The 20386-nt window shown below is 39.4% G+C and overlaps 1 protein-coding gene across 1 annotated transcript in view; it reads right to left on the bottom strand.

Moving 5' to 3' along the window:
• Positions 1-1560: 1560 nt before the first annotated feature.
• Positions 1561-20386, bottom strand: part of CENPP (centromere protein P) — a 141244-nt gene continuing 122418 nt past the window's right edge. The window contains exons 6-8 of the mRNA XM_009881266.1: positions 4205-4284; positions 1995-2086; positions 1561-1682 (exon numbers count right to left, since the gene is read on the bottom strand). Coding sequence (XP_009879568.1) covers positions 1561-1682; positions 1995-2086; positions 4205-4284 — 294 coding nt within the window. The remainder of the gene's footprint in view (positions 1683-1994; positions 2087-4204; positions 4285-20386) is intronic.

Below are 20386 nucleotides of genomic sequence, written 5' to 3'. Positions count from 1 at the left end.
TGTTAGGCGAGAGGAGGAAGGACGGACTATTCACAGCCAGTAAGTTTTCAGGTTTTTATGCTGTAACTTTACACCCATTTCATATGCAAATAGAAGCATATGTGCTGATCAGTTTCATTTTCGTGCAAGAAGGAGCTAAAGATGAAATAAATTAAAGGTTACACAAAACTAGCTAAAGCAGTAACATGTCAGTGGATAAAGTAACAAATGAATTTTGCCTGTCTACTGGATTCCAAACTTGAAATTAGTCTGCCTTATATCTAACAAGATATTTTATTATAGAGTTGCTGTTCATCAAAACTTAATCTCTGGCATTGCTCAGCTGAAGATTCTGACAAACCAGTCTGGTCTGTCAGTTTTTCCTGACCCAGAACAGTAGGAGACTATTTCAGTGATCAAATAGTGGATTATTAAAATTATGGCATTATAAACATACTGTTGCTTTAGTTCTTGATTTCTCCACCTGTTTTGCTATTGCTCTATAATATTTTGTCATAACTTAGAAAAGGAGCAGGCAGTTGTACAGCTTGCATGGTTAGAGCAGCTGTGGACTTGGAACTCTCTTAATACTACTTGGGAGTCCACAGGTTGTAGTTTTGGCCCCTTGATTCCAGGAACAATTTTGCTCCCGACCTGAGAAGGATGTGACTGACTTACAGTTGTATCAGTTTGGCTTGGGTACGGTCATTTGGCTGCGACAGCTGGTGCCGAGCAGGAACTCCCTTGGAAAATGCTGAGAGTTCACAAATGAGCTAATGGTACATCTGATGGAAGCGAAGGAAGATTACGAGACATCTGTCTAATCTGTTTTGTTTCTTCAGGGATGAATGTATGAAATGTGATGCTTTCGTCATGTGTTACCTACTAGAATTTCCCCCTAGCAGTAGGAAATCAAAACAAAGTGCTGCAGTGAGCAGCAGTTAACTCATCCATCTCTCTTTAGAGAAGTGCAGTGGTCCTTTCTCATTCAGTTTAATGCTGTCTCCACTCAACGCTTACATTGTGGAAAAAAGTTACTTCATGCAGTTACCCTTCTTTTTTTTTGTTAGCATAATATGTCTTTGAAATCTTCAAATTGTCTACTTCCACCCTAATTTAATGAGAAAGCTATTTAACTCTTTGTTCTAGGAGTCTCTTACTGTTCTCTTGTAATTTTGAAATCACTGTACTTTTACAGAGCTGTGAAATGAAATGGATTTTTATGGACTTGATTTTGACAGTGCATGATCTTTTAACACTTTCCAGGTGTCTAGAAAATGTTAAGAAGGTAAACCACTCTGGTACATTAATGATTCAGAAAGATAAATTTATAATGAAATCACTCTGTACATGTAACTATTTTATTTGGCATTTTTGTATTTAAATGGCTGTATTTATTTTCATGTCATGACAATTTATATATAACGTGCCATAATTGTACAGATAGCATGTTTTATGAGTATGGTTTCTAAATGGAAAATAACTTAATGTTTATATTCAATAAAATTATAGACTGTGTAACACAATATCTTAATTAAAACTACTTTTGAAATTGCTACCTGTCGTAAGTCATGCTGCTATTCATATCTCCAAGCCAACCACTTTGATCAGATTCTCGATAGCTGCCTCGATGCCAAACAGAAGCAGCAGACTTCGGAAGCGGGAGGGGGCGTTTTCAGTGGCTGCCATCTTCTGCTCTAAGACTGCAAGAAAAACATACCAACGAACGTTATTTTCACACAGTTGCATGATGACTGAAAGCAGCTGTCAGCAGTGCGTTTTCGGATAAAACGGGCTCCCTGCTGTCTAGAAGAGGAAGATGGTTGTTTCTTGTAAGCCCTTATAAACTATACAGGAGGTGAAGCTTTGCCGCTTGCTAAATTGGGATTTGTGTGCCTGATTGGGCTCTGAAAGATGTATTTATTTCCGTTTCCTGTAAAGAGATGTTGGCCAAAAAAGGGGACAAGTGTTCTACTGGAAAGCTCAGAAGGGCCCTCGGGAGTGAGTGACGTTACCTTGCTCCGGTACTTTCGTCAGAAGGTCCAGAACAGGTGTAGTTCTCCCTTCTCCATCTATGTGTATCTTCCAAACAATCATTAATTCAAACCTGTGTCACGTGCACAGAAAAGATAGTGAAGTGTTAACTAGGTGGCTGTCTTTAAGGTGTCTTCAAAGCAGAAAGAACAGTATTTGGGCAGTTCACACTCATTATGCTCTTACACAAAATTCACCTCAGGTAATGCAACTTCCCTGTCTCTGAGAATGAGAAATACTCAAGTTTTGGACCCAAGGGGCACTGGTAATCTATTGCCAAAGAGAGGTTATTGCGTCATTTCCAGGTACATCCTAGTTTTCAACCATAAGGATTTTTCCCCCTGCTTCTTGTCTTTGTCTCTCACAAATGGTAGGTTTCCGTGGAGCAGAGGTAAAAAGTAAGATAGGAAAGAAAATGGGATAGCATTTCCCTCTTCCCCACCCCTTACATACCATCTGCAGCCGGGAATCAGGAATTGTGCTGGATACAGCATGAAAACGGGGAAATCGTTGCAGGAGGAGTGTTTGTGTGACTAATGATGTCCTGGCTTTGGAATAAGGTCTGCCCTCATATTGTTCGTGGCCTTTTCAGAATAATGCACAGGGATAAATACCTGCAAGGCCTGCAGCTGTTTGCTTTTAATGTGAAAAAACAAACACCACTCAACCATCATTACCCCTTCAAGAGTGATTCTGTTGTTTTTGCAAGGCTAATTATTGTTTCCAGCTTTTGCAGCAGGACAAGGTGGCTCCACCATACGAAGTGAACAATTGAGCAGTTGGCTTCTGCAGGGTGAGCTTTTCTACTCCAGCACACAGGGGTTCCTCTAGAAGAATATTCATACCATTTTGCTGCTTTACAACTTCCCAGCTGCTTTGCTGCTTTTTGTATTCCCCTCCAATCCCTGCTGTTGGGAGAATTCCTTATTAAAAGTAGAGCTTTCCTCATCCAAAGCTGATCTGCACCATAACACGTCATTGCAAGGAGCAAGTTCCCTTTCTCAGTGATGCTTGAACAATCATGACTATAAAAGTTTCCTTTAAATACACTTTGTCAGCCTTTTGCCACTTCATTGTTGAAAGTCCTTTGAGAATTACTGCACAGCTTGTTCTGGGATTTAGCAAACGAATTAATATGCAAGTTTATTCTCTACCAACCCACTGAAATGATTTTAAATTCTTATATGTAATGATTTGGGTGAGAGGGAATGTGTAACGGAACTTGGCATCTGTCAATGTGAAGAGAAACTGAAATAAAAGCAGTTTATTTTCTAACTGTGATGGTCGAACAACAATTCATGTCAGCAACCCACAGTTAGACAATTTAGTTTTAAATGGCAGATTTGGCTAAACCAAGACAGCACTATCTATTATGGTTTATTTGCTAGTGCCATAAACACATATGATGGAGAGAGCTACGCTTTATTTCCAGTTGTTTCCATATAAATTAATGCATGTTACAGCGAAGATGTAATGGGAAAAGGGAATGGTCTGATCCCTCACAAAATCGTTACTTTTTTTGGCCCTTACAGAGTTCTTGACAGTGAAAATTATATTGTCTTACATGCAACTTCAATGATTTTTTTTCTCTATTTAAAATCCCAGACCAGACAGAACATGTCCAGCAGGGAGCCTGAACAACTCCAGCACTTGTGGTGGAGTAACAATAACAAACAGCAGTGCAATCATCCCCTCCTTCACCTGATTTCCTTCTAAAACAACGGGAAAACGTAGCTACAGTTGCTTTTAGTAACATGGCAACTGAATTTTCTTTCCCTTCTTTAACAACAAGAGCTGTGCTCTGCTGCTGCGAGGTGTGAGCGTGGTACCTCCTACCACGGAAGAAGTATGAGCTGTAACTGACAGTCTGCGAGAAGGGACCGGCGCCTTCGTTCAGGCCCTGGCGTGGAAAGTGCTGCTTTCTCCCAGCGAGAGGACAGTCGGCAGTGGCTCACACTGTCGCGCTGACTTTTTTTCTGACTTTCAAAAACTTTTTTGGGGTTTTTCTCCTCATGTTTTTAATGTGTAGTAATGGCCCTAAAATGTAACACACATCATCTAATCTCCATGTTTAGAGGCCTTATGAAGTGAAGAGTGCCAGTGTTTGAGCAGACTGATTACCTATAGATTGTCACTACGCGTTTCACAATTCTTTATCTGCATAAATCAAGAAATGTATTTATTGGCTTACCCAGAAAGTTTGGGGTTCCTCAGACTAATATAATCTCCCAGCAGTCCTTCCGGCAGGGTCACTATGTCAGGATATTTGGTCTGTGAATAAACAGGTACAAAAGGGTATAAATTAGGTCACAAAAATCATAGTAGACAAGGTGGTTTCTAGCTGGTGCTTTCCAGTTGCAATGGATTTTATTAGCTTGCATTTGTAATAATTAAGAGTAACAATACCAACTGTTTAAAATTCTGACACGGAATTTTTTAAGTTTTGATGGTTTGGAGGTTTTTTTGTGGGGGTTTTGTTGGCTTTTTGTTTGGTTATCAAGAGATATTGACATTTGGTCACCTCAGAGGAGAATACAGTACCATGGGCTGTACAAACAGGCCTTAGAAGTCCTTGGGCAAGACCTAGGAAACCTTGGAAGAATAATTTTTAATAAAGTTCTGTTAATTTGACTTAATAACACATTATCACCATTTCACCAACCCCCCCTCTGTGATTTACATAACCTCACTACTACACTCTTGTTTTGATACTCCTTCGGAAAAACTGGGTCACCAAGCTCTATACAGTGCTTTGAAAGCATAAAGCAGTACAGGCAGTGAGATGCCAAAATAACCACTAGTATCAAAATACAATGGGACAATAGAAACATGATAAAACACAAAACTGGACTACTATTAAACTTCCGTGTTACTGGGGATCAGAGCTATTTTCAATTACTTCAATGTGCAAAGAACAATCATCCTTCCATTACTTTGTTAATGCATCTAATATTTTACAGTCTCGAACGTGTCTATCCTGAATTACCCAAGACTCAGAACTGTTGCTATAACTATTTTAAAGGCCTGCGAAAGAAAAGCAGAACAGTGGCTGTGTATGGATTCTTCGGAAGTTAGGCAGTACGTAAGGTGACAGATTACTCAGTGTATGAGGAGACGCATAGATATCAACGTACTGAGCAAGAACAGGGTTACCGCATCCTGCAGGGATGTGCTACTGCACGCCAAAGCAGAATCCAGGCGCAGCCTGTTACTGTGAAGACATCAACACTGTTACTTGCTTGTACTGTCTCATGTACTGGACAGAGAGCTGTGTTCCAAAACTTGCAGTTTATAAAGTGTGAAAAGTCTGTCAGCCTGAATCACTGTACAGCGCTCGCAGGGCAAGCGGTCTGTCTTACGGAAAAGGGGCAGGAGAGCTCGTCTCCGAAAAGCACTGGAGAAAATGAGTTGGGTTTTATAGGATCACGCCTCATCTGGCAGACTGAAATTGCTACCAGATGTGACTTTGCTCTGGTTTAGGAATTTATGACAAACTCAAGGGGGTTGTGCAGAATGCCAAATGACATACAACACATGGAATTTGCCAGTTTTAATTTCTACAAAGTATCTAGCACTGTATTTACCATGGGGATAAAGCCTGCGATCTATCCTGGGAACAAAGACCCATCAGGGACAACAAAGCGCACAGTAGTTACAGCGTGTAAGCATGGCTGAGCTAAGGTCACTCGCCTAGCAGAACACTCATCTTTTTTCAGCTTTGTTCCCTGTGGAATCACGCTCCTCTGATGACAAACTAAAACAAGTTTTTTAAAGGCTTTCCTTCCAATAACCCACATCTTTTGATATTAATTATGCGCCTTCCTTTGTCTGGTATCATAGGTCTCGGAGAACCTAGCGATCTCTTTAGCTCTAGGTTGCAAACACTAGAAATTTAGGATTAGCTTTTATCTGGTGAACTCAACTGTCAAGTTCCTTTTTCACAAGAGACCCCAAGTATACCATAGCTAAACCCTGAGTCACGTTTTATCTTCATCCACCCGTACTGAGACCTTTGGGAATCACCAGAGAAAATAGATCAGAGGAACTAGGTAAAAGTTCCGATTTTCAAACAGCTGGAAAGTGCACCCATGGCTTGTTTGGGAGTTCCTGTGTAGCTGCCATAATCAAAAGATTGACCCCCAGCTAGTGGGTGGTGGTTTATGCTGTACAGAAACCAGAGGTAACTCAAGAAAATCTCGAAATGTATGATTTTCTGTCATTTAAAACCTTTCTTGTACCTGGGAGGCAGTGTGTTGCCGAGTTCTGCACACTGCGAACGATTATTCTGTGCCTTCAATAAACACTGGGGTTTTGGCAATCAATCTGAATGCCGTGAGAATCTGATCTTGTGTGAAATTCACAGGATTTGGGATAGAATCCAGCTTTTTAGCAGGAAAGATCATATCTTAGCAATTCAGAAAGCACCCCAAAAGCCAAAAACTCAAATACCTACGTCTGTCTCCAGGCGGAATACACGCTAAAACTGAAGTCCTAACAGTGGTACGCAGCAGCACCGCGCCCAGACGCATGCAAGGATGGATGGCTGCCTGTTAAACACTGACAGTTTAGGGAATAAACCCCAGGAAATGCCGTCACACAATCTACTTTTCATATTCCACATGTAAAACGTAACGTTTGTATCCCACAGGTAAAACGCGGGGATCTGGCACGTAAATGAAAAACCAGGCACACAGTATGCACAAGTTGCAAAAGTCCTGACAGAACGACAGTTCCAGAAACGCTTTGTGGGTACTGGATAATCACCTCATATTCTCTGCTGTGCAACTTTTCCAACTTTTCCCCGGGGAAAAGAAAAGCCGAGCAATAAGCCGGGTAACGGAACGACCCGATCCACTGAAAGGTCCCTTGGGGAAGTCAGTAACTCCTATGGGATCTCTTAAACGGGACGCCAGGCAACTGCAAGATAGCACACCAAGTAGTGGGGTACCAGATGGGAAAGATCAGCTACCACTGCATTAAGCAAAACCTGACTTTAATCAAGAAATATCTTTCCTCAGATGACTTTTAAATGTCAGTTCATGATCAAAACCAAAAGCCCATGCTATTATTACTTCTGGACGGAAATCGTTTTTCCAGCTCCTTCAGGAGTCCAAGCAGGGAACCTTATGGGAACTTTTGTCTAAAACAGTCTCAAATCACAAAGGGATGACCATCGTGATGGAATACACAGTCTTCCCTTTCTCCCATGACAGATTTTACACATACACACAGAGCCATCCAAGAGAATGTACTTGTAGTATGTATTTTTAAACAAAATATATTATTCTTCAGCTGTTTAAAACTGCATTGCAATTTTCTGCATACTAAAACTCTTCTAAGGAAAACGTTTTAAGTTATTCAGCCTAAGAGCCATGACTACGAATGGAAAAGAAAATGGGCAAGGCAGAAGCTATAATAAATGCAGACAAATTTGCTTCTAACCCACTCACCAAGAAGATATGCTACTCTGCTCTTAGGTGGAACAATAGTTCACACTTACTACTAATTTTGAACTTGGCATTCTGTAAGAAGGACTGTGTACGAAGAGTGCTAAGCAAGTCATGCTACTTTGAGACCCTCCGTAGGTGTAAGCTACTTCTAAACGTACCAAAGATGCTCCATTAAGGCTCTGATTCGGGGTGATTTGTAGGTACGCTTTGCCCAGCTAAGGCTGCATTCTCATTCACTGAAGCCATACACATGGTGGTAGCATCAAGGCCTTAAATAACACTATCAACGTTACTTCAGTAATTCAAATACAAATTATTTGCAAAAATGATGAAAATTCTAGATACTGTAGAATACCAGTAAGGACATGATTAAATTCCAGAAGCATTAAACAATCAAACCCTCTCCCCACCAGTCTGCTGCCCACTGCAAACACTGCGGTCAATCCCTCAAGCAGCCACCGAGCGGGGAGGAATCCCAGTGCACAGCCCTGAGATGGTCGGAATTCTGCGCTCTCCCACAGCCTCATTCTCTGGCTTCAGCAGCAGCCTGACTTAAATCACAGTAGCCTAACTCAGATAATAACAGAAGGAAGACTTTTACTATTACCATGACCAAGTCCTACAGATACTTAAAAACGGCAATCCCCAAGCTACAAAATGAAAGTAAGTGCAGCAATTACATTTTTGGAAATTAGTATTTCTACTTTTCTTAAGCCTCCTGCCAGCCCAGGTAACTACAGCTCCATTTATGAGATCTGGTCTTACAATTTGTCTGTCCTTAATGCACATTGCTAAAATACTTGGTGCTAACTGCACCAAGAACTGTTATCCTCAAGTCACCAACTATGTTAATTCGTCATAAACCGAATATCGTATATATGTTTGCAATCAATTATCTTTCTAGAAATGTAATTTAAGTTGCTTTGATGAGTTTCATTTTTAGATACTGGACAATGCATTTGTTAACGTCTTTCAGTTAACGGAAATATTTTATCCTGCAAGACAGCTGTCACCAACACGAATATCTAAAAAGGATTTATACTTTCACGTATTTTTAAAGCACGGTGGCAAGGCCTAAGACAATGAAAAATTTCTCCAAGAAATGTAACTTTCCTGGTACCAACATGCACCTCTCAGACTTCAACAGAGAAGACAAAACAGCCTGCCAAGACAATGCAATTGCGAAATGAGTAGCACTGTATCTAGAAAGAAAGGCATCCTAGGTCTTGTTCTTTCCTTCCTCTCCGCTGCTTGACTGGGCAAGAGCAGCGCTGTACACTCAAAATGTGAATACAAGCATGAAAGAACCATGTCATGTAGCTGGAGGAAGATGTATTAGATAGTCACGGTTTTGAGGAGGCTTTTGTCTCCAAGTTGCATATTTATTTGAGACTTCGTTTGAGCTAAAAAGCCACAGGAAAAGTCTGGAACCTTTAGAATACACAAAGAGACAAGAAACCCATTGCCTGCAGATGCTGCGAGTTTGTCACATACTTAAGTTGATGTTCTTTATGTGAAAGCTTTTGCTGTACAATGGCAGTGTTTGCAAATTTTTAATATGATACTGTAAACACTCACAGTGTCATTAATATGCTCAAAGCCTGAAAGGTCTGAAATATGACTATGGAAAGCGCCATATCACAACATTCAGTAAACTGCTTTCAGTCTGATGAACTGATGCACTGAAATTACCGAGTCAGAAAGACAAATGGTCCACAAAGGGAAGACACCTACAGAAAGAGCCCCTCCTTAGGGATTTCTTTAGTATCCACCAAACAGGAAGCATTAGACAATTAGGAGGAACACGAATGTTAAGTTTTTTGTTTTGTTTTTTGTTTTTAACAAAGAAATCCAGTGTTATGACTGCCACCCTTACTTAAATGGCTCCAGTGTTATAAAGACAACGTCAACTATGGGCAAACCAAACACCCTCCACTGCTTTAAATCTGGCCAAATAAACAAACACCAGTCCATTAAATAACCACCGAACATCAACATAAATTACTAAATCACTGTTAAATTGACTAGCTTTGTCTACCAAGATTTGTTCTTGTATATGTAAACTCATGCAAATGTAAACTGAATGGATTTCCTTTTTCAGAAGCATCAGTTGCACAGGTAAAATACAGACCCGTAAAATATTGAAAAAACAATGACTAGAGAAAGCAATATAACTAACTTTGAGAAAACTACTTAGAATTTACTTTCATGTGATAGATCTCAGAATCCAACTGAATATGTTTACCTTACAGGCTGACATGTTTAAATCTTTGTTTCTTCAGCAGCTCAATCCTGGAAACAAAGGTCTTTTGGAGCTATTTGCAAGGCTTAAACATTTAGATTTTGAAGGAAAAAACACTTTATCCCATGCCACAGATTTTTTTGGTTGAAAAATAAAGCGTTCTTCATATGCCATTTCACATTCTCTTTGGTATCATTCTGTGGAAACGAATTCTGTATTATCTGAAACCTGTATTTGGTACACAGCGTATCGATTACACTACACTTCAGCTTTTACACCTCGACTTTTGCTTTAAGCTATGTAAGCAAGAATTAGAAGATGCAGCAAATCCTCAATCCGCTGGTTTTCCCTTGTACAGCCATTTACTATGTGTATGTACATGTATGATTCACAGTTTAAAACTATTTTTGTAAGGTGTTTTTTTTTAATTAATTCTGCTACAGCAATAGAGGAACATTTAGAAAGCAATTTATGCAGTTACACCATTATTGTCTACTGATATTTGAAGCAATGCTGTGGCTGTTCTCTAACTCAGAGCAATACAGAACTGGGATATCATTTTTTTTTTTTTTAATTTCAGTTTCTAAGCAAGGAAGGTTATCAGCATCTCAGTTATGGTAGTATCTCATACTAGCATACCTTGGAAATCAGTGCCCCACTCCTTGCTTGATCTGTCTCTGTCCATCATATGAGTTTGTGATAGATCTTCATAGAATCATTTAGGTTGGAAAAGACCTTTAAAATCCAACCATAAACCTAACACTGCCAAGTCCACCACTAAACCACGTCCCTAAGCACCACAAAACTGTGCAAATAGAGTAAGAAATACAAAACATAATTGCTGAGGTAGCATTCTACACAGAATTTGAATACCTGGGTTCAAGGAAAAAGTCTCTCATTCTAACCTCCCTAAAACACATGGAACATAAGAAACACTTAACGTAACACAAAATATTCCTGTATATCTCAAATGGTAGACAGCAATGCACAAAACCCACTTGATCAACTCCACCTTCTGCACTCTAGTACAACTTTACAGTAATTCCACAAGGTGCAAATCTCCATTTATTGCCTCTTCTCATGCAGAGATCCATTCATACTTAAAACGTTAAAGATGTTTAAAAAACTAATAATGCTGTATAAATTCTATCCATTGTTCTACTTGGCTTAAAGAAAAAGTATGGCTGAGTCCCATATCTGTTGGATTAACACCACTGATGTTTTGGGGAGGGCTGTGTGTGCTTGAATACTATTTTGCGGTTGGCCATTTGGTCATAATGAGATTCAGACTTGAGTGACAGACATAGAAACATGAGGAACCCTAACATCAACACAGCCCTGCTTGACCAGATTTTATTTTTTTTTTTCAGGACTAAAGCCAAATATCCACGCTAAGAAACAGGTATTGCTGAAGGTTCAGCACCAAAGTTCTGTGACCGAAACAACATGTTCTAGTGGCAGGATGCTCAAGCAGGGCGCACTGTTAGCTTCTGCTTCACCACTTCACATGGCCTTGTGAAGACAAACAAAGACAGTTTGGTCTGTGCCTGAAAGATAACGATGTTGTAACCTACCGTCAATGATTTAAATTAGAGTTTCCAGGAAACCAACAGTGTGTTTATCTGAGTCGCAGTTAAAGCCTAAAACTACAAACATTATTAGCACATCAGAGGTCAACTTTCATCAGATTGTTATCATATCCTTAGGAAGACGGCCGCACGTTTTTATTTTTGGATAAGCATAAATATCTATTTGAAGCAACTAGGATACGTAATAAATTATAGCTACAAAAATAAGCTCTTGTATCTACTACTGCATGAGAAAAACTTTGACAAAACCTGTTTTTAAACAATAAAGTATGAATTATAGAATTATAAGAGAGAAACCTTTTATAAATGTATTCCGGCATGCTGTATATTTTTTTCAATGTCTACACTGAAAACTGCCTAAAATGGTTTGCAAGGGCTAGAATCATAATATCTTCAAGCATTCAAAGAACGGCACACAAAGTTCAAAGCATAAAGGATCTCAAAAGTCACCATGAAGTTTTTAATTTTGGGCAATTAAAGGAACTGAAACCAAGAAAAGATAATGCACTTTTCCCTTCAACTAAATTACACAGTGTAAAAACACTGCATTTGCAAAATGGATTTGTGAAACTTCACCACACGTAATTATGTCTCAGAATAAACACATCTTCCATCTTCCCATCTAAGTAAACATTTTACTCAAGTGAAACAGTCCTGCTGGTAATCTGTGTTACACAAATTACACAAAACTACAAGTGTGATTAGAACCAAAGAATAAGTTTACAAAAAGAAGCGCACAATGAAAAAGTAGTTTTGTCGATGTGGCAGTCACATCACACACTGCTCAGCTCCCTTCCTTCAAAACTGTAAAACCAAGTGATCCTACCAACATACATGTTTCCTTGTCAGTAGAGAGGAAAGGAGAATTTTGGGGGCAGACCTGGACTTGAGGAATAACTGTACGAATGTCACCCCGGACAGGGGAAATCTCTGCAGAAAAAGTTTACCCCGATTTCCCCACAAGCTCAGGCTACACCTGGTTTCCTCCAGTAGCACACGCACAGCTGGTTACTTGAGTGAAAATTGCTCTGCATCCCCCTGGTTTCAGACCTGAATTTTTTAGCAAGATCTACAACTCGAGTTATAGATCACTTCGCTAAGATTCAACCTTACAACTACCTCCTAAGGTTAAGTCAATGCTCTATACTAGGACCCGAAACCAACTGGGAGGAAGCCTTACTCATCGCCAGCCCAAACCCCGCGTACCATTAGCAAACTGCCAATGAAGTTTCTGTGCTTTGTTCTTATTTTCTTTTTACCTTCAGTTGATTACGGCTTCTCCTTTTTGGCTCCTGCTCTTATTTTCATTGCCATTTGTTCTCCTTCTTTCACATTTCCATAACAGTATTTTTCATGCTGGATTCAACCACGATTCTACAGCAGATGATTCAGTTCATCACTATTCACTATGTGATTATTAGTTTACCATACTATTTATGTTTTCATAATTGGATTGAGGCTATATGTCTACAGAAGAGATAAACCAACATTACCCGGGCCCAAGTGCACATACTGTTGTCTCTCTTATTTATAAAGCATTTCCTTTCAATATCACTTTGTCATATGGTAACCATATGTTTATCTGCAACTCAATTACAGCAGACTGGGAATAAATTAAATACGTACTAGAGGTTCATTTTTAAAATGTGGGGAAAAATAGAATTAAATGAAAATGAAACCTTGGAAAGAACGGGAAGGGGTACATAATAAACACTCAGTGGACACAGAAGCTGCAGATGTTTTTTCTTCTTTTTCTTGCTGGGGAAGAGATGAGTCTTCTCTCCACCATCTCTCTTTAAAACTGAGGCAAAAAATTTCCACTAGCTTATGAAAAATTATACTTCTGACCAATGATGTATGCACGTTTACAAACCAATATTTCTAAAAGCAAGGGCACCAAGGTACTTTATTCCATGTTTGTTTCTATAGTAAAAAGGTATATTGGAAATCAGAATACACTTCTCCAGAACAGCTGAAAAGACTCGCAGGTCTGCTCGCTCTGCCTTCAGACCGCACCTTTCCCCACTGGACACCTTGCACTCCCCCTAGGTTCCAGAATAATCTTCACCTATCAGTGCCGCTCTCTCAGACACTGGCAAACCCAAAAATCACAGTGGTTCATGGGCAAGAGGCTAGAAAGGAGTCCAGAAACCAAAGAATGCTTCTGCTACTACCGGATCAACTGCAGTGCCATCCTGTCAGGTGTTGTTGCGTTCCACAGATGTGTCATCTGGAACTGCCTGCCTGGATGTTGCATGGCTCACAAAAGCCCGTCCTCCTCCTGGAAACAAGTCTACCAGACTTAGTGACCAGGGTAAGAACACACACAGAATAAGCTTGCCGCCTGCTACGCAGGGACAGCACATTCCCCGTTGTTTACTCCTGCATCAGATATTGGCTATACCCTTAAACTGAAGAATCATACCCTCTGAATTAGCTCTGGCTTTCTCTTCGCCTTTTTAAGTTTAAATAACCTAATTTTCTACATTAAAAAGTCCAGGACATACTAATTGATTTGCTTTTTGCAGGACAGCATTAACACTGCACCTGGGCATTTTCTTTTGGTGGAAATGCACAGTAAACCAGTAGAGCTCAGTAGTTCTGTTCTACTTCAACAAGTTTACTGACATACTAGTTTTCATTGTATTGTGTTTTGAAACCCCTACTCTATCTCTGCCGTTAAGTATAATGAAACACTTCTTGATGATAAACAACATAACATGTGTGGAAATCAGCAGATACGTCTAATTTAGCAAAAGAGACGCTAAGCAGTCAAGGACAGTACAGAGATAAAAAAATATAAAAGGAAAAAAGATGCCATATTACAGAACAGCATGAATAATCAACAATTTGGGAAGAAACAATTGTGAGCCAATTTTTCAATAATCTGAAGTAGACTAGAGGAAAGGCATTTTTAGGAGAGGAATTAAGCTAAGTTTGTGTTTTCCTCCGTTACAAGACAAGCAAGTTACTTTACAGATCTTTAAATATTTTTTCTGTATAGAAGATGCTGCAAAATTTTCACTAAGCTTTTTTGATGGCTTAGTAGAAGTGTCCAGGACTGCACAAAGCAACTCGGATTTGAAATACCACAGAAAAGTTGATTATCAAGTGTGACCCAACTTGCTTTTGTACAGTTTACATTATCAAGCTTGTCCAGACAGCAGATTTTAAACATAATATAAATAAAAGCATCTGAATTTTGTTAATGACTTGGCTCTGAAGCTGTGTTAGTTTTTTCCCCCCAAGTACTCTGATTCCTTTAAAAAAAAAATAAATCGTAGGATACAACAAAGACCATCTAGGTTATATAAATAAGCTCAATGTTAGGGATTTACTCTTTTAAAAGCATGATTAAAAAAAGTTTTTAAACAAGTTATTCAGCTTATGTCGATCATTTACTGTTGTGGTTATTTCATCTTGACTGTGGATCAGCTAGAAGATAAAACTGCACAGGTAAGGACAAGAGTCAATCAACTACTGTTAATCAATAAAAACCCATTAATTTCTACAATTAAAAGAACAGCTGCCCATTGGTACAGTAACTGGACTTCTTTGAGTATATTATCCCTATAAACACAATGTACCTGCCTCAGGTGTGAGAATTTTTCCCTTGGTGTCATTTGCCAGAGTCAGTTCCTGTAGCCAGCCAGTGATTATCATAACGACAATATACTCAAAGTATGTCTTTCCAATTGTTGTGGGGCATCGCCATGTACATCCCTCCTCCTGTTTTTTTGTACTACAAAATCTGCAGAGAGAAACTCAAAGCAAGAAGGATGGCACACAGAAGAGGACAGAATAAAATAATCTAATAAACTTCAGTTATTACTTACTTGTTAACAGCGTCAATTAATATATCAAGTATAGGAAAGGTATTTAGAGACTTGCTCAAATAAAGCTTAGAGAACTGCCCTTCTGAAAGAGTCTGAAGAGTTATTCGCTTCTACGTGGGCAAACATTTACCTTACCTGGTAAAGACACATATATCCACAGACCCACCTAGAACATCTGAAATACCAGTTTTCATTTCTCACCAAGAGATATCAACTGTTTAAGAGGTCAGTCTTGTCACTTAGAGCAAACTGTCCAACAGCAGAGAGGATTTTTGCCAATTAGCAGCTGTCAAATCTGCTTGTACTATCACCTTGACATCTTAAGAAAGTAGTAGCTCTACTGTAATCTTTACTGGACACCAGTGACAAAGGTGCAATCGGTGTTTGCGCAAAAACGAACATAAAACTTCTCGCATGACTTGCACTCAGGAATAAAGGTATGCTCCTTTTTTAGTTCCACCCAGATTTGGTATCAGTGCATGAATGACAATATCCACAGCATAATTCCCTACTGCATGCAGTACAGTAATATTCATTTCTCTAGCCACCGTAAGGACCAGACTTTTCCTTAAACATATGCAGATAGGTATGTAAAGTGCATTCTCAAATAAAACAGTGCTTATTTTCACAAATACCACTGTAGTATTATTATTACTGAGCATCAGAAAAAGGTTTGACATCTGCATCAGATGAAAAGCAAAGGTTTGTATAAAAACATATGCTGTAGATAGGTTAAAATCTTTGCCACAAAACATCCTCTTTTAGTGGTTCTACAAAGCATTACATTTCAGACAGCCTCAACAAAAGTTTGCCACTTAGTAGCTTTTATTTGTCTGGTTATTAACAAATATCAGTTGCTGTAAATATTCTGCTTATGTGAAAATAAATATTAACTTGAAATGCCCCCATGCCTGTTGCTATCAACACGAGAAAGAGCCAGTCTGGTTGAAAAGACCCCAAAAGCTTTAAACCCACTGAATCCCTTTCATGTAATACTCAAACTTCTGTTTATCAACCCCATTCTTAGCATAAACCAGAGTGACACAGGAAACATTCTTGAGAAGAGCCAAGTGTCTACAAGAAGAGATTTATAGTACACAAAACCAGTTAACAATTTGCAATTATTGTACGCGTAAGGGTGTAAAGCTGTCAGTCCACTGACAAACAGCAGGCTCATAAAAATGGTCAACTATCTTCAAACTTTGATTTACTAAATTACTTTAATAAGAAAGCTGCAAAAACCCAAACAATAAAAACAGAAGAAAAATTAAGAAACCCTGAAAAACTGATATTCACTCTGCAACTCTGTAGTATACCTTAGACAAAATCTCTCAGGACATGGATGATTTTGACCCAAATATTTGTATATTGCCAAGTACAAAAGAATTTAGGGCAGTGATGAGAAATCACATGCAGCTGCCAGGCAAAAACATATCCTTATGCTCCACCTTATTTGGTTCTTAAATGCCAAACTTACAGTCACCAAGAATATACTCTGATGTATGTGTATAAATATTTGTTTTATTGCTAGGTACTGCTACACTACAAAGAAGTAATAGTAATACTCGTACGAGCTGCCAGTGTAATTCATTCACTTTCAATGCAACCCTGGGGCGTTTTTTTAATTTGTATTTAAATGGCCGGCATCGCAGAAATATTTCAAACAACTGTTAGTGACAATAAGTTTTGTTTTTATAGAAGTCCAGTTGAAAGAAAATTAGCTAATATTACAGCTTAGCTTTCTCTTTTTTTTTCTTCTTCAGTTTTTCAAACAACCAGTTTAATTCTCTTGTGTTTTTAAAGCTGAGAGGAAGTAAAGCTAGCACAAACATTCATGAACATAAACCTAGTGTATGTTTAAAGCTTTCCTTTTCACAGTTGTATACTAACAAGAAGGTTAGTTCTAACTCAACAAGGTAAAGCTGCAGAACAACGCGCGTGTGCGGTGCAGGTACTGGAGCACCAGCCTGGCCAGAACGTGCCCGTACGCTGTTGGACTGGAGGCAGCGGGAGCAGCCTTCAAGCGCTCTAATCCCACTCATCCCACATTCCTCCGCAAACCCTCCCCACAGCTACCGACTGTTTTCCACACAGACCAATGGCAAAATGCCACCGTTTGGCCTGAGCTACCGGCGACTCCAGACAAAGATCATGGATCTAGACTGTGGAATGACTTCAGGACTGTTGGAATTCAGCGGGCTTTGCGAAAGGACTAAGTTAGTAATGCATGGCATAGAGCAACCCTCTGCTTTGATTCAAAATGGCCCCTTCACCAATTCCACAATCCTTTGGGTTATTAATAAGTCAGTTTAGGAAGGTACAACTGATGTCAGGGGTATTTCTCTTTTTTTCTGTAAGTAATATTAGCGGCCGAGTGAAACGGGCATGCCTTTCAGGCTCTGACCTGGTGGCCTACACATAGGAACTGCTAATTGCATAAGCATGTGACTAATTATTAATTCTATTACTGAATGACATAAACTAACTGGGTACTCAAAATTTCAAGTTTCCACACAAAACAAGAGTTGTATTTAAAAAGATTATATTTTATCATATTATTTCAATACAAGCAACGGTGCAGACGTTTCCAGCATTCTAATTCAAGCAGCAATTAATGAACTTATAATTATTTGGGGTGTATTAACACTCAGACACAGGCTACATTTCCAAATCCAACCAAAGTCCCATAGCGGAACTATAACATATACACAGATAATCTGATCGTTAGGTAGGAAAAATTTGAGAAGAAAGGCATGCACTACAATGTTATTTAAAAAGTAGTTCTGGATTACTTCAATATTCATTTTTTCCCCCGTAGAAAGACCTCTGGATGACTCTTCCAAAACACACTGCAAACTAACATTTGAAGCCTCCAGCATATTCTTCATCTTTGGCTTTTTCTATTTTTTCCCCCCCCCTCTCTGTTTTGGAATCAGCTCTTGTATTAGCATTTACTTGCAGCTGACCCAGCCAGTGCAGAAATAGCACTGTCTAGACTACATACATATTTATGCCTCTTAAGAATAATTCAAGTGAGAGCTCTACAGCTCTTGTAACTCCCGAGTCACATTTCTCATTTCTAACATAGCCTGTTGCCCTATGAATTCAGAATTACCGCCTCTCAACCATTTTAATCCTTGTTAAATTGTAGGATCTTTCCTGCTAACATCTATGAGACAAAGACGTCGTAACAGTTAATTACCGAAGTGCTTGCTGTGAATGTACCTTATAAAATCAATAAAAAGTACTCTACTCAAAGCAAATTTCAAGTACACCAACCCCAAAGACTTTTTTTATAAAACGTAACAATTTTTGAAAAAGCAAAAAATACTTATCCATCACAGTAACATAGATTGGAACTGGTTAGACAGGTTGTGGCTGAGCAGAATGTGTAAAAGAACTCTGCAACGCTCTTGAGCAAGTCACATCTCAGTATATAAATCAGGACAAAGTGGCCCTGTCTCAATTAAAACCTTTAAATGTTACCCAAATGCAAACCATTACAGCTCATCCAGTCCTCCTCCCAGGTCTGAGATGAAGCTGGACTAGAGGCACAGTTCTGTACAGAGTACAGATTATTCCAGGAAAAAAAAGTGAAGTGATACAATCAAATAACACTAGAGTCCTGAAAAGCTATTTAAGAGCATATAGGATGATTCAAACCAAATTCCCTTCAACTTCACTGGGAGATGGTGTCTTATTTCTTGTCTAGGGTAAAAAGTAGTAGCTTGCTTCAGTCGGTTGCTGGCAGAACAGATAGCTCGCTCTCAGGTTATTTCTGTATGCAGATGTATTGTTTTACACTATGGTATCATAAAACAAGAATCCAGGGACAGCTTAAGCTATTCCCATCCTCCCTGCGTTCCTCTGTTTCCTCTCCCCCAGCTAGCTCCTGCGCCTCCATCTCTGCCAGCAGAGCTGCCTGGGTGGCTCTGCCATCTCCCAGGCCAGAAAGCAAAACGTATGAAAAAACGGGCATTAGTTGTCCCAACACGACCAGCAGCACAGCCACAAACCCAGGAGCAGGATAACAGTCTGGAGCCAGCACACCCCAGGGCTCAGATGGGAACGTGGAACACTGCCATCTCCTCGCATGGCTCTTTCGCTCCAACAGCTGCTGTGCAGGGTGCAAACAGGGTGAAAGAATAGCAAAAGTGCCTCTCAAAACACTTGAGCATCGAAACCGGCTAATGGCAAGTATCCTTAGGTGAAAACCTGCTCAGGACCCGCAGGGAACTGCTCTCTAAGCAGTAGTGCCAAAAGGCAAAATACCTTTATGAATAACGGCGCTCTGGGTAAGAAGAGTGACTGATGCCTCTTGTCTGAGCTGCCACTGAGACACGGCGAGGGTTTGGATATAACACCAACAGAAAACTTTTGATGTTCCTGCTACTGCCATTAAACAATACTTCCATTCCAAAGTGGTTGATTTTTAGCCAGATTGTCATTTTCCAAACTAAGTAACTGTTGGTTTTGAAACAAAAGGTCCCACTCTGTGTAAGCATTTAGACACAGGACAGTACAAGACCCAACCTAGGTTTGGAGACTCAGTAGAGAGGACATGTTGACACGACAGTAAGTAGCAATTAAGAGGAACACCCCCACCCCAGCTGATATATATCTATCCCTGGCATTTGGCACTGCAGAATTGCTGTACAAGTAATTTTTGCCACTGTTGATTAATTCACCCAAACAAACCATTTGGTGCCACTGTTTGTAATGGGGAAAACATGAACCAACAGGCAAAGACAACTAATTTTTAGATTTAAAAGGAAACCACAAGCAAACCTTATTATTTTCCTCAAAGTGTCTTCTTGTACCAGCTGCCAACAAATACTTCTTTTTGACTAAAAGCTTCAAAGTATTTGTCCTCAGTTTACATCTCCTTCCTGAGACAGTCTCTCAGCAGAGAGGCATCCTGTTACTAAATTACTTAATATTAAAACCAACAAATGTGAAAACATCTCAGGCAACAAACAAGAGCGATATAAGCAGCAAGCCACAGCAACCCAACAATGTCTACCAGATGAAATCTCAAACCAACTTTTTTATCCGTAAGATCAAGTATTAATTTTCTTATTTCACTTCGGATATAATTTAAGGTGGCCACAGTATACAAAAGCAGTTTATTTAAAAAAAATTGCATTGACTTTTTAAAGAACTATACAGTGTTCTATGTGGACTTCCCCCCCCCCCCTTAAATGGAAAGTGCAACTGAGTACGACCAAGTAAATGGAAAGCAAATCATTGCTTTGG

The sequence above is a fragment of the Charadrius vociferus genome, unplaced genomic scaffold, assembly GCF_000708025.1.
Source record: "Charadrius vociferus isolate BGI_N301 unplaced genomic scaffold, ASM70802v2 scaffold550, whole genome shotgun sequence".
NCBI lineage: Eukaryota > Metazoa > Chordata > Aves > Charadriiformes > Charadriidae > Charadrius > Charadrius vociferus.
This window is presented reverse-complemented; position numbering and strand designations above follow the sequence as displayed.